Source organism: Protopterus annectens, chromosome 2.part0 (genome assembly GCF_019279795.1).
Source record: "Protopterus annectens isolate FY-2018-M chromosome 2.part0, PAN1.0, whole genome shotgun sequence".
Classification (NCBI taxonomy): domain Eukaryota; kingdom Metazoa; phylum Chordata; order Ceratodontiformes; family Protopteridae; genus Protopterus; species Protopterus annectens.
The window spans coordinates 113028408-113043263 of record NC_056728.1 but is presented as its reverse complement, the minus strand read 5'-3'; the positions used below and the strand labels follow the sequence as shown (position 1 = coordinate 113043263).

The 14856-nt window shown below is 39.3% G+C and overlaps 1 protein-coding gene across 3 annotated transcripts in view; it reads right to left on the bottom strand.

Moving 5' to 3' along the window:
• LOC122792986 (diacylglycerol kinase beta-like) overlaps positions 1 to 14856 on the bottom strand; it is a 4078579-nt gene that overhangs the window by 1868819 nt on the left and 2194904 nt on the right. For all 3 annotated transcript variants that reach the window (XM_044060599.1, XM_044060600.1, XM_044060601.1), the window contains one exon: positions 12503 to 12601. In XM_044060599.1, coding sequence (XP_043916534.1) covers positions 12503 to 12601 — 99 coding nt within the window. The remainder of the gene's footprint in view (positions 1 to 12502; positions 12602 to 14856) is intronic.

The following is a 14856-nucleotide window of genomic DNA, read 5'->3' as shown; positions in this document are numbered from 1 at the left end:
AATCCGCAGAATCCTTTACAAATGCATTCTATGAGCACCTGCAGGAATGCATGGATCGTGCTATCCCAAATAAAACCAAGACTCACTCCTCCAAAAACAGGAGACCGGTCTGGTGGACCCCGGCCATATATAAGCTATACAACAAAAGGAGGAAGCTACTACAAGACAGAGCAAAATCCCAAAAAGGGAAGGCATCTCTGATCAGTATTAGCAAGAAACTTCAATCCCTCATAAAATCATCAAAGGCCAGTTTCGAAAGAAAAATTGCCCTAGACACTAAAGACAATCACAAGGCCTTCTTTAGTTATGTCAGGAACATGGGTGGAAACTCCCAGATATGCTCTGAATTGTTGCATAACGGTACAAAATATACCAAACCTACAGACATAGCCAACATCCTGGTAGACAGATTCAGCACAAACTTCTCCCTCCCTTCCCCCCCAAAGGAGCAAACGTCTATCCCAACTAAATGTAACCTCCCTGACATCATAGATGCACAGGTGAAAGCTGCCCTGTCCAAAGCAAAAAACACAGCATTTATGGGACCGGACGGTGTCCCAGGCTGTGTCTTACATGAGCTCCAAGAAGAACAGAACTCTCACATTAAGTCACTGTTCAAACTTAGCCTTACTACAGGATATGTACCCAAAGAATGGCCACTCCACAAAGGTGGTGCCACAACGGACCCCGTAAACTATCGCCCCATAAGCCTGACTAGTCTGGTCTGTAAAGCTATGGAGCGTATTATCATGGAACTCATAAACAAAGACATTTGGAGCCTCCAGACTCTGGACCCTACCCAATTCGGCTTTGTTAATGGCAGATCTTGCCTCTTAAACCTAGTTGATTTCTTTGAAACAGTTACCAAAGCCATAGATAAGGGCAATGTAGTCCACACAGCCTACCTGGACCTCGCAAAAGCCTTCAACACAATACCCCACTCGGGCATCATAAATAAGCTTACCAGCTTAAATATCAACCCCTATATCACAAAATGGGTTGCAAACTGGCTCAGAGATAGAACCCACATGGTTAGAATCACAGGTGCCATGTCCGAATCCAAACCAGTTACAAGTGGCATCCCACAGGGCTCAGTTCTGGGACCTCTCTTGTTCAGTATATACTTCTCTGAGGTTCAGGCTAACATGGGGGGATTATGGCTGACAAAGTTCGCAGATGACTGCAAACTGGGGGCCATAATTGAATCTCCAGCTGACACAAGCATCCTCCAAAAGGGTCTCACAGAGACGGATGCTTGGTGCCAGAGCCATGGCCTCAAGCTAAATGCTAAAAAGTGCATAGTCATCCCCTTTGGGAAAAGCAAGATGCCCACAAATTATCACATAGGTGGTAATCCATTAAGTACTGAAGAAGTAATTAGAGATTTGGAGACCAACGTAGATAGTAATCTCTCCTTTGATAATCATGTTGCCAAAGTGGTTAGAAAGACCTTCTATATAGCCCACCTTATCACGAAAGGGTTCACATCTAGATCAAGAGAGGTCATTGTGCCCCTCTACTCGTCACTCATCAGGCCCATAATTGAATACAATGCCCCTTTTGGGATGTACCTTACCCGACACCTGCAGCAACTGGAGAGACCACAAAAGTACCTCACCAAGAGGATCATGGGCTACAAACAGATGTCCTATGCAGCTCGACTAAAGAAACTCCAGCTCTACTCAGTTGCTTACCACCTACTCAGAAGAAAACTATGCCTGACGTACAAAGCCATGTCAAACCTAGAATTAATGGACATGCTCCACCTCAAAAAATCCAAGTCCCTTAGAGCTACACGCTCCAGGGACCTAAACCTCAGCACAAAATTAAATAGGACATGCTGGAGGGACAGATTAATTTCCCAGAGGCTCCCCTCACTCTGGAATAGAATCCCAATTCATGTTAGACATAGCCCCTCGCTGACCCTCTTCACGCGAAATTTGGACGCGTGGATGGGAAATTGCAAATTCACCCCTGGGATCTCTCCTGTGTCCCTGCTAGACAGAGGCACAGCAAACTAATCTTAAAAGGGTACCTTCTGTGACCTACTTTACAGAGGCACAGTAGGCTAATCTAATAGGGAGGCGGAAGCCAAATACACTCTGGCTAGGCTTATAAATGCCCTAGGGCAGATAGCCTAGTATCTACCTATGAACCTATGAACCTATTAGGCCCTATACTGCCACCTACCTCACAGGATGGATATAGAAAAACAGTTTAGGTCTTCACCTCATAAAGAGAATATACAGGGTTGATTTTAACCTCAAGTTATTGGCTAGGCACAAAATAGCCTTTCAGGGCAGTTAGCCTAGTATTCGTCTACTACTTTCATACATCTGTGTTGGTTCCACAGTGGGAAAATAGGCATAGTTTAGAAATATTGGACAGAAAATGAAAACCAATATGTTCATAGGTTCATAGGTTCATGGGGGGAGGAAGGAGGGGAGTTTGCACTGAACCTGTCTGCCAGGATGTTGGCAATGTCTGTGGGTTCAGTGTATTTTTTGTCATTTTGCACTAACTCAGAGCATATCTGGGAGTTGCCACCCAGGTTTCTAACATAACTAAAGAAGGCCTTATCTTTAGCGTCTTGTGCAATTTTTCTTTTGAAGCTGGCCTTAGATGATTTTATGAGGGATCGTAGTTTCTTGCTAGTACTGATCAGAGATGCCTTCCCTTTTTGGGATTTTGCTCTATCATGTAGTAGCTTCCTCCTTCTGTTGTATAGCTTATTTATGGCTGGGGTCCACCAGACAGGTCTCCTGCCTTTGGAGGAATGAGTTTTGGTTTTATTTGGGAAAGCACGATCCATGCATTCCTGTAGGTGTCCATAGAATGCGTTTGTAAAGGATTCTGTGGTTTGGGACGGATTTTCCACTGGCCCGGGGGCTTTGAAGGATTCCACCTTGGTTTTGAGAAGTGTGAAGTTTGCGTTTGAGAAGTTCTTCACCGTGGTTTCCTTGGCTGTGGGTGGGGACAGGATATGGATGTCCAGTGAGATTAATTTATGGTTAGATCTTACCAATTCTGTATTACTACAGTGACCATCCCCAAATAAAATGTGCTATTTATAGGACTATAGTTTCTAACCTTGCAAAGTTAATTGAGACAGATTTGGACTTTTTATCACTTTTATTTGTTTGTTTGTTTGTTTGTTTATTGCTTTTGCATACTGTGAAAGTTTGACTGAGTAATAAGACCCCTTTTCAATGGAAGCCTGGGAAGAAAAACTCCACATAAAAGGTTGTACAATAAAGTACATAAATTAAAAATTTGACATACATGACAAGTACACTTCTTTGATATGACAGTTGTATGTGGCTTAAAATTTTACACCGTAATTATGCAAAGTAGTATATGTACATACACAATGAAAGAGATACAATTCATCAAGACAATTATAAATAAGAATGAAATCACTATTACTATGAAATGTGCTTGGAAGCAAGAGTAAAAATGACAATGTGAGAGATATACAGACTTAAGACTGACACATCTGTGAGGACATAAAACATTGTGACACAATGTTAAAGTGGGAAATAGCAATAAAAAAGTAAAAAGCAAAGATGGCAGTATAGTACTGGGTAAAAAATGGGATATAGCAGCAAAGAATAGAGGGGGAGGTAGAGTGTGGGGAACACGACAATATAAAGGAAGAATTGAGGAAATATTGAACTGAGGTCTACTCTAGTAAGAGGATACATCATCAGTAACTGAGGAAGGACTGCTATATGTTACCCTCATCTAACTACTGTTAACCAGGACATGATCAGAGGCAGTACCATGAGTTCATTAGATGAGACTTTAGTGTTTTGATGAACTTCAGTGAAAGGCCTTCTTTAAGAGAGAGGGCTAAAATTCCAGAGATTAAATTCACAGTTTGAGTACAGAAAGTTTCCAGTAGAGTTGTTAGCTTAAGTTATTAGTAATAGGAGTTTATCAGTAGAGAGAAAGGATATTGAGGGATTGTAAGGATGAATGATATTTGTCAGGGCTTGATATTTTAGGGGTTTACCGATGAGGTTATGGGTTATGAAGAGCAGGGAGTATGTAAGAAAGTGAAGTAGTTGAAGTCAGTGCAACTATTTAAGTGCCATATAGTGGTGAGTTCTATGAGGGACATCAGTAGGAAAGCTGGCTACATTGTTGTAGCACTGTTCCAGTTAATGCTGTTATGTGGCCTGTAACTTGATAAAAACAGCTACAGAGAAGATAAGCGTGTACAGAAGGAAGGTATTTGCCTTGTTTATGTGTGCAGAATTAGTCAGGTAGGCTTTGAGCCTGTACAGGTAGATCAGTTGTTTCTGCTGAGTTCTTTTATTATTTTTTTAAGTATGTATTACCGCAGTGGTGCAGCGGTAGTGTTGTTGCCTCACAGCAAGAGGTTCTCCCGTTCGATTCTTGGCTGGAGTGTGGGGAGTGCCTTCTGTGTGGGGTCTGCATGTCCTCCCCACAGTTGGGTGGGCATTTGAAAGACATGCGTAAATGGGTGTGCCTTCGTTGAAGGTTGAACATCGAGCTGGCACCTTGGCGTTCGTGAAAATCTACTGCCAATCATTAGTGGACCGGAGTTCCGCTGAGGTGACCCCTAACCGGGAAAAGCCAAAAGACAACAACAACATTGAAAGGGGTGCTCAAACTTCATATTTTATCAATTCATCTATATGGACTTGTAGGAGACATATGTACTGCACAATTTTGATTTTAATGAGGTTTGAGGAACTTACGGAGAAGGTGGCATTTTGGGCTTGAAATTCTTCAGAGGTGAAGAGAATTCATTTAGACTTTTTAGCATTGAGGAACAGCTGACAGTTGTATAGCTGTGTTCCTACAAGGTTAAAAGATTCTTGTGTAATTTTTTGTAAGATGTCAATGTTTTAGGCTGAACCGATGAGTTTGGAATCATCAGTTATTGTACAATACATGTGGTTTTACTGGCTGTGTTAAAGTCAATTATAAAATTACAAAATTAAAATAAGTATAAAAAGCTGGGTATTATATGGGTATGCATCTCCATCTGAGGAAGTCATCGCAGACGAAAACGCATTGTAGCAGTGAATTGCGTTACTGTTCTAGTGAAATTGTGGGCTGAAAACTCATCTGTGTTTGTGCTTATCGGAACTGTGGACTGTATAGGTTCCGGTGATGTATGAACTGTAAAGTTACGTTTTTCCGTGTATTTGGAACTGTGGACTGAAAAGTCAACCTTGCAATAAAGTGCGTGCTGAATTACGCTATTTCAGTACTTTTGCCTCTTTAGACTGCTTTTTGGTGATTTGCTTGTCAATTATAAAGATATTATAGAGTATGGGGCCAAGGATGGATCTTTGGGGACACAGATGCTAACATGAATGAAAGAAGAGATTTCATTTTACTGCTGATTTCATATACATGCTAGTTTGTACATGAATGTCTTTTTATTGTGGGTTAATCAAAATTTCCAAACAGCTGCACTCAACTGCTGACAGGGTGATTTTCTTACTTCCCCAGTGTAATAGCAACTAATGTCACAAAACACAACCACAGCCAAAATAAAACCAGTAACCAAGAAATATACCAAGGATTCTTTTGTTTTTTATGATGTGTACAACTTTCCAGCTGAGCGAAGCCTCTCTTGGAATTCATCCTCAGTACATTTCTTGGTGAACAGCAAATAATGTATCAGGTTACTAAAAATAACACATTTGATGTTGTCATATTCAAGTAGAAGTTGTTGAACTTTTGTGAGGCAAGGATATTTTTGACTGCAGGAGTTCTTCCTCATGGCAATGCTTGAATGCTAAGCTTTATTTTCCTTTACTGCCAAGTCCTGACTTAAGCATCTGTATGTATAGGACCTCACCCAGTCTTTGTATGAATCACTAGCCACATTTTAATTTCATCTTTAACATCAAACAAGCCTTGTCTAACTTGTGAGCAAGTCTGGTTTTGAGGAAGTCTAGTCTGTCATGAAGGATGAAAGTGCTAAACCTTTTTATTGTTCGTAACGTCTGTTTTTTTTATTTTATGTGATAAAATAATGCATGTGGTGTGCACACATCTGGTTGTAAGAACCTTATTTTAAAGGTGATTCTGGCCATACTGAATTTCTGAGAGCAAGGCAGACAGACTAATCCGGAAAAGGACACCAGTCCATCACAGGACACTCATACACATGCACATGCACACACAGTCTTACTCACTCACTATTACATGATATGCACGCCAATGGGAAACTTTTGGGGGCCTCAATTCAACTATGGCACATTTTTGGGATGTGGTATGAAACTGTATCACTCCAAAAATACAAGACATGTAAACTCTGCACAAAAATTGCTGCAACTGTAAGTTGAAATGAAGGACTGAATACTATAAAACAGCATTCCTAACCACTGTACCACTCAGTGTGATTGTGTTATGCCATAACTGCAACAGTTGTCATTCTAAAACACCAGAAGAATCTTTCTATGCATGATAAAAGGGTAGATTTTTTCCATTTACTATGCAAAACCACCACTTTTTCTATGCAAAACCATTTTTGATTTTTTACTTATAAACATCATCATGTCACTATATAAATCATAAACAAACAAAGGAAATGCACATGCATTTATTTTTAGAATGCATTTTATTGAAATTGGCTTTGTGCCTCTGTCTCTCTGTGGTTCTCTCATGCTTTTTGTATTGACTGTTTGCTGAAGCAACACCCACTGAGTTACATCATCATCCGGCCTCTCCACCCCCTATCAGCTTACTCTTAATTACTGCTAGGAAGACCTTATAATGTGGATTCTTGAATCCCGAAAGCACAATACAAGACCTCTTCTTGCAGCAAATAATGGTTCCTGCAGTCTGTGATCACATCTCTCTACACGATTTATACTCACCTACCCACACACACACACACACACACACACACACACACACACACACACACACACACACACACACACACACACACACAATCTCAATCTTCCTACATCATTTCCTCCATGTACACATGCACACACACACGCACACACACACACACACACACACACACACACACACACACACACACACACACACACACACACACACATACACACACACACAAAGTCTCAAAAACACAACAATATAGGAATGCTTCTTGCAGCAAATAATGGTTTCTGCAGTCTGTGATAACGTCTCCCTATATCATTTCCTACACACACACACACACACACACACACACACACACACACACACACACACACACACACACACTGAGTCCCAAAAACACAATACAAGACCACTTCTTGCAGCATCACATCTCCCTGCATAATTTCCTGCACACGCATGCACACACACACACACACACACACACACACACACACACACACACACACACACACACAAAAATCTGTAATGACTGAATAACTACTAAATCGGTACAGCTGTCATGACTGGTGTTGTTTATCGCCAAGTCAGTACAGCTGTGATGGGCAATGCTGTATACCACCAAATCTATACATACAGCTATGTACCAGATGACTAATGCGTACCACTTTTGGTGGTACATATTCTGCTATTACTGATTAAATCTTTCACACACGGGTCACTAACAAAAAGGAAGTACCACTGCTTCATGGACTTCGAGAGGAAGCCATGCATTTTGAGAAATTGTTTCATTTATTTCAGCTCACTGCATCATAGTTCTCAAACAATCAAGGATAAATCTCAAAAGAGTCAGGGAAAATTCATAACTAATCAGGGACACTTTTAAAATATTATTCACTTGAGAAAATGACAGAATAAGTGAGTGTGAGTTAATATGCATTTTCTAAAGTAGAAGAAAGCTACTCTCTGGTTCTGTAATGCTCCTCGTGAAACACCAGAAAAAATGCAGAGATTCTCGTCGCCATTTTTTCCACTGTCTCGCTAATTGCCTTCTTACTGTGTTTATCAAGGAGTGTGACAGAATCACAAACAGACATATATTTTATTTAAAAAGAACCACAGAGGGACACATATTTTACTTAAAAACTAAAAATATTAAAATCAATCAATAATAAATAAATAATTATTTTAATAAAGAATGCTTTTTAATGAGTTGCTCTAAAAAGTAAAAAATAAGGAAAAAGAGTGAAACCTTTGCAAAAGAATTACAGACAAGCTGATTTCAGAAAAGCATTCGAGGCTGGGTTTGCTGATTGTGATAATGAGGTACCAGGAAAAAGTATCAGGAATCAGCAAAACCAGCCTCGAATGTTGTTGTAGTTCGGCTTTTCCCAGTTAGGGGTTGCCACAGCGGAACTCCGGTCTGCTAATGATTGGCAGTAGATTTTGACGAACGTAGAGGTGCCAGCTCGACGTTCAACCTTCAACGAAGGCACGCCCATTTATGCATGTCTTTCGAACACCCACCCAACCGTGGGGAGGACATGCAGACTCCACACAGAAGGCACTCCCCACACTCCAGTCGAGAATCGAACGGGAAAACCTCTTGCTGTGAGGCAACAACGCTACCACTGCACCACCAACCAGCCTCGAATGCTTTTCTAAAATCAGCTTGGCTGTGTTTCTTTTGCAAAGCTTTCCCTCGTCCTCCTTATTTTGTTACTTTTTGGAATGACTCAATAAAAAACATTCTTTATTAAAAAAATCTTTTTATTTCCTTTATTATTTTTGCAGTTACTACTAATGATAGTTCAGCAAAACAGTTCCTTAATTTACAGAGACTGGCAAATTTCCTGTTTTACCATCTAACATGCAGCACCCCTAAACATTCCCTAACAAAACATTTGGAATGTGGTGTACAATTTTGTCTTCATTTCCACATCTTCTTTGTAAATTACTATTTTATCCCCAGATATCTTTAATCCATATTGTTATGCTCCAGCTACAATGTAATCCAACTTTCTATATGGTTAAATGCTTTTAATATATGTGCACTTCTGTTTACCTTGCAAAAGTAAAAATAGTCATGAACCATCAACATTTATACAGCTGCTGAAGTGATAGCTACTCTAGAATAAAATGGTTTGAAATGGTTAATCTTTTCATGTGAGTTGAATTTCAGAGCAAAAATGGGTTGATACATACGTTTCCTGTTGGGTAATGCTTGGAGTACTCATTTCCCACCCTTGACACATGAAATATAAAACACGTCACTAGCATTTAAACCAAGTCACTTCCCATAAACTAAGTGAAGATACCACAGTAAAAAGGTGAAGTATGGAACAGCAAATGAGTCAAAGGAACTGTGAAAGAAAATATTTACATAGCTCTGTCCAAAGCAAATAAATATTACTTCTGTTGGCTGGATTGTTGGGGGCATAGCAAAAAGAGACAATGTCTTTGCCACACAGGGCATTTGTTAAGACCTTTAACACTTTTTAGGAAAGAAAATTATGGATAAAAGGGCAGGATTAAGATACAACCTCCATACTGCACATCAAATATAACTGAGAGATATTAAATTTACATAAAAGTCACACTTGATTAAAAGCAGTACGGTGAACTGTCATATACAACATCTATACCTTTCACCATTTATAGTATGAGAGGCGTTAAATTTACAGAAAAGTCACACTTGATTTAAAACAGGTGAACTGTCAGTAGTTTCTTACTGCATCATACTTAACAGGTGAACTGAATGGTACACAGAGTAGCAGTTCAGTATGCTGAATGTCTCTGCAGTGCATGACACCAAAAGCTGAAAGGAAGGGGATGTGGTAAGATCCAGAGTAGTGATCACTACGTACCTTATGGGTTTCAAAGGATGAAGATGTACAAAGAGGGGACTATGCACATTACGGGGTTCAAAGCATGAAGATGTACAAAGAGGGGACTATGCACGTTACGGGGTTCAAAGGATGAAGATGTACAAAGAGGGGCCTATGGACATTACGGGGTTCAAAGGATGAAGATGTACAAAGAGGGGACTATGCACATTACGGGGTTCAAAGGATGAAGATGTACAAAGAGGGGACTATGCACGTTACGGGGTTCAAAGGATGAAGATGTACAAAGAGGGGACTATGCACATTACAGGGTTCTAAGGATGAAGATGTACAAAGAGGGGACTATGGACATTACGGGGTTCAAAGGATGAAGATGTACAAAGAGGGGACTATGCACATTACAGGGTTCTAAGGATGAAGATGTACAAAGAGGGGACTATGGACATTACGGGGGTCAAAGGATGAAGATGTACAAAGAGGGGACTATGCACATTACAGGGTTCTAAGGATGAAGATGTACAAAGAGGGGACTATGGACATTACGGGGTTCAAAGGATGAAGATGTACAAAGAGGGGATTATGCACATTATGGGGTTCAAAGATGAAGATGCACGTAGAGGGGGCTGTATGAGTAATACATCAATAGGAGATAAGCTGTACACCCTTAACTGCAAAGGATACAGGAGATATTTAAGGTATGGAATGGCTGTCAAATTAAAGGGCAGAGAGCAGTGTAAACTGTGAACACATGCACTCAAAGAGCAGCGTAGCATTTCTGAGGAGGTTTATTACAAAAAAGGGTACATAGTAGTAAAATCTACGTATTATTGCATTTAAAGAGTACTTTAGTCATTCAGAAAGGAGAATAATGAATGGAAAGAGAGAAGGAGCAACTGTGTCTTATCACAGCTGTTCTGGAAACATTATCTGGATATGATTCATTCAGTCTCATAGTATTTTAAGTGTTAGCAAGGAATTTTTTTTTTTACATTTACTTTTATTTACATATTTATCAGTTTACTATATAAATAAATGGGCCTGTTTTGGACCTTAAAAAGTCATGATCCAGGCCACAAAGGCAACGGCATATACCTACATACATTTGTGCATTTAGTGTATCCATCTACACACAATGGGATTAGGAGAAAACCAGAGAACCCAGAGAAAAACCCTTTGAGTAGTCATGGGCAGAGGGGCAATGGCAGGGGGAGGAAGAGCAGAGGAAGAAGAAGGAGGAGCCATGATCCATGTGGACAGTGACTGTAGGACAGGAGTGACCCACAGCCTGGAGGTGAGAGGCAGAGAACCTAACCACTAAGTGGTATGGAATACCACTGCATAGCATCACATGCCTTAATTCTATTCTTTATCATAGTACACAGAGAGGTATGGTTAGAATGCTTGAGTAAGCAAGCTACTTTTGGGAAAGGTGTTATAGCAGTGTGCAGGGGGTGCACAATAGGACTGTTTGGTGAACAGCCAATATGAAGGAAGTATAGTGTATCTTACCAGTATATAGAGGATACACAGTATGGCAGTACTGTAAACCCATACATGCATGCACACTTTCTCATGCTCAACTAGGAAGAGATCATACAGTGCTGCATAACTTGGATGGCTGTGCACAACGCAAAAACATGATCCAATATATAGCAATTAGCAATGTAGTTCAAAACATTAGTGAATCATATGCTCATTTCTCATTCCACGATAGAAGGACTCATCTGTGTCTTATTTGGGTTTTGTACTTTGTAATTGGTATATACTTAAATTTAGTATTTGAGTTATGATGTTTTCTAACCTCATACTGGCCTGTAATGCAGCCAAGCACAGCCCACCAGTGCCCATGGGGGTGTTTATGATGATCCTTTGGTACAGCAGTACTTGAATACTGGTCACATGATGGAAGGCTAGTATAATATTTTTTTAGATCTTCGTGCACTGGGGAAGTGATGGGGCTCACACACTAATGTCCCTGTAGCAAGAGAATAACCATCCTTTTCATACGCCATCTGTGTAACTTTGATATATTTATTCTCCATAAGCAGCTATTCATTGCAGTACTACTGTCTCTGAAATGCACTGCAACATCTGTACTGAGTCAGTCATTCAAACTGCAAATTTGCAAGAAACAGGAAGTGGCAGCAGGAAGTTCCTCACTCGCATAACATGGCCAGAGCTGCTATATAGCAAAAGAGAGAAAGCAGAAGAGAACATTTTGCCAGTGATTTCATCATCACATTTATAAGACTAGTAGAAAGGCATCCGCCTGATGCAAACAAAAAAGGAAAACAAGTATAAATATCACAGAGATGTGCTCCAGTAAAATCTTTAACATATCCTTTTTATGTAGAGGAACACTCTACAGAAATAAATGATAATTCCTTAATATCAACCTGTATTTAGATAAGCTGGCAGCTTTTCTGGCCCATTTTAGAGTATTTTATAACATCACAAAAATGTCATTTTTGTTGATCCCTGGCTTTCACTACTAAGCTTGCTGGTATAGATCTCAATTCAGTATTTAGGCAATAAACTAGTCCTACCTGAAAAGCAGCACTGTAACATCGACTGTAATATGACGGAATGTTATTACTGTTTTAACAGAAAATTATAACAGCTCCTTTCATATGACACATCAGTTCATAGTCTAGTCTAGAGTCTAATTCTGATTATTTATCTCCACTTTTTATTACAGTCAAAACTAAAATTGATATTTAATGAAAGACAGACTGCCAGGAACATTGCTGTTATGCAGGGGTATTCTCAGCCTTCACAGATCATACAGAAGTGTGTCAAGAAAAGAACGGAAGCCTTACCAAAACCACAGGACATATATGTGAAGGAAGTAAAATATGGTCTTTTAACTGGCCACCATCACATTCTGGTTTTATATGTGAGGCACATTTGTTGTGATACTGCAAAAGAAAAGAAAAGAAACAAAGGTTAACCATATATATCTTCTTTTTGGTTTAATGGTTGCAAAATAAAACAGTTTATACAGTTACTGTAATAATGTCAAATGTCATTACAGTAAATGGTAAGTTAGCCTGATCAGAAAGATCATTAAAGTGTCTGAATTCTGCAATATATTAAAATGGACTGCAATTAGGCGAGTTTCTGTTTCAATTCCTTGTAATGATGTTATTTACAAAAGCTAGCCAGAATTATTACCACTTTGGTGAGCTAAATGTCACCAAATGAATAAATAACTTTTGTACACTAAGCATTACTTTGCATGCCTTCAAATGTGCACCCATAAAATCCCACCTTGTGCCAGCAAAGCACTGGGGTGTTTGTAGGCTCTTGCCATACCTCTGTTCTGTTACTAGATGCTCCTGTATGGATAGGTAGTTTAATTTAATAAATTTGTTTTGATTAAATGTAATCCGTGCATTTGGGTTTTCAGGAGCTCTTGCCTCACCTTGATCCTGCTATCTAATTACTCCTTTCTGGATGGGGTTTTCTGTAACATTCGTTAGGTCCTCAGTATCAGTATGGCACCACATAGATGCAAGAGAAAAGGCCTATAATCTAACTTGTGCCAGCCCTGAAATCAAACTAGCCACGTATGGCTATGCTAGGAAACAATGTCATCAAGAAGAAAGCCTTGTGTAGTTAAATGTAATAAGTAGCATTCAACTCAAATCAATTCCTTCAATCTAAATAGCATGTTAAATCTATGAATCTAACTAGAAAAAGGAATTTGTTCTAGTCCATTAGATGCCACATCCCAACTAAATTTGGCAATGCATTTCTGGGTTACTCAACCCAGGTAAGGTGAAGAAATTAGTGTCTTCTAATATGTCTTCCCCTGAGATGGCAGTTCTGTTCAGTGACTTATTTGCCATGTGCTATCACTTATTCTGCTACTTTCTCTGGGTCTGTGCACAATGCTATGCTCTCAGCAAAAACCTTTTGCCTTTTTGTTTTCAACTTGCTCCTATGAGTCTACTCTCTTCCGATGGTAATAGCTGTTGTCACCCATAATGTCTCCATTCTTGTCAGAAAATTTCATGTAAGCATTTTTTCACCCTCTGCATCCCATATTAAGACAGCAAGTATCTCACCACACTCAAAACATATATACACAGTCATCCCAACATGACAAAAATGAAATCTTGGAAAAATATTGATGTTTCAAAACTGCACTACCAGTGACTTCTGATTTATAACAGCAATTGAAGAGTTAAATGTTGGTGAGCTGAACTAAACCAGATAGAATCTCATCCAGTTTGCACTGGATGAAGTGGAGGAAAGTTGCACTGTAATAATTGTCAAATCACAGCAAGCTAACAAAAGAATGTATGTATTCACTAATGATCATACAAAAAGGCCTCCTTCAGTTTACATTACTTAAATAAAACACCATATAAATTTAGCCAGTATCATACAATAACTACCTAAAAATGGCACATACTATTCTCTATATCCATGATAAGTGTCCAGTACTAAAATCACGGATAGAGTGAAATATATCTTCTTCTAATTATTAACTGGTTATATAATACCTTCTTTAGAAATCTTTACACCCAAATCAACACTATGAGACTTAGCTAGGTCATTTTGTGTCCAGGGCAGTTCTCCAGGCTGCACTCCTCTCAGTCCAAATTTTTGGACCAAAAAAAGAAAAGGTGTTCCCTAAGCTGAGGACTAAAACCTCCACTCCTGAGCTCCTGTAAGCACAAATGCAACTGCAGTACAAGCATTCATTTAAGTAGAAGCAGTGTCACCCATGGTTTGAAAGAATGTAAGTACTGCAATCACATCTGATCACCAACAACCCTTCAATCCACCTTAGTTACAAAGCTATCAAAATTATGACAGTGCCTTTTCCACCCTTGGCCTTAAATTGAAGAAAAATTTGTATTGATTTCTTACTTGACAGTCCTCACTTAACATGATTTTCAATATACTTTCAAAGCCGACTAACTGTAAAATGGAATTGTAGATATTGTAAAGGATTACTGCCATAACTTCTGCTACCCTTCATATGCAATTTATAATAAATTAGTAAACTGATGTTTTCTTTCAACAAAAGCAGTTCTATGGTTTGCCACTATTTTCTATAACATTATTTCTGATTGTGGTTTTGTCACCATGAGTGTATGTCTGCAATGCCACTACTTTCTGATGTTTATTGTACAATTCCACATTATAATAGCCATTGAAT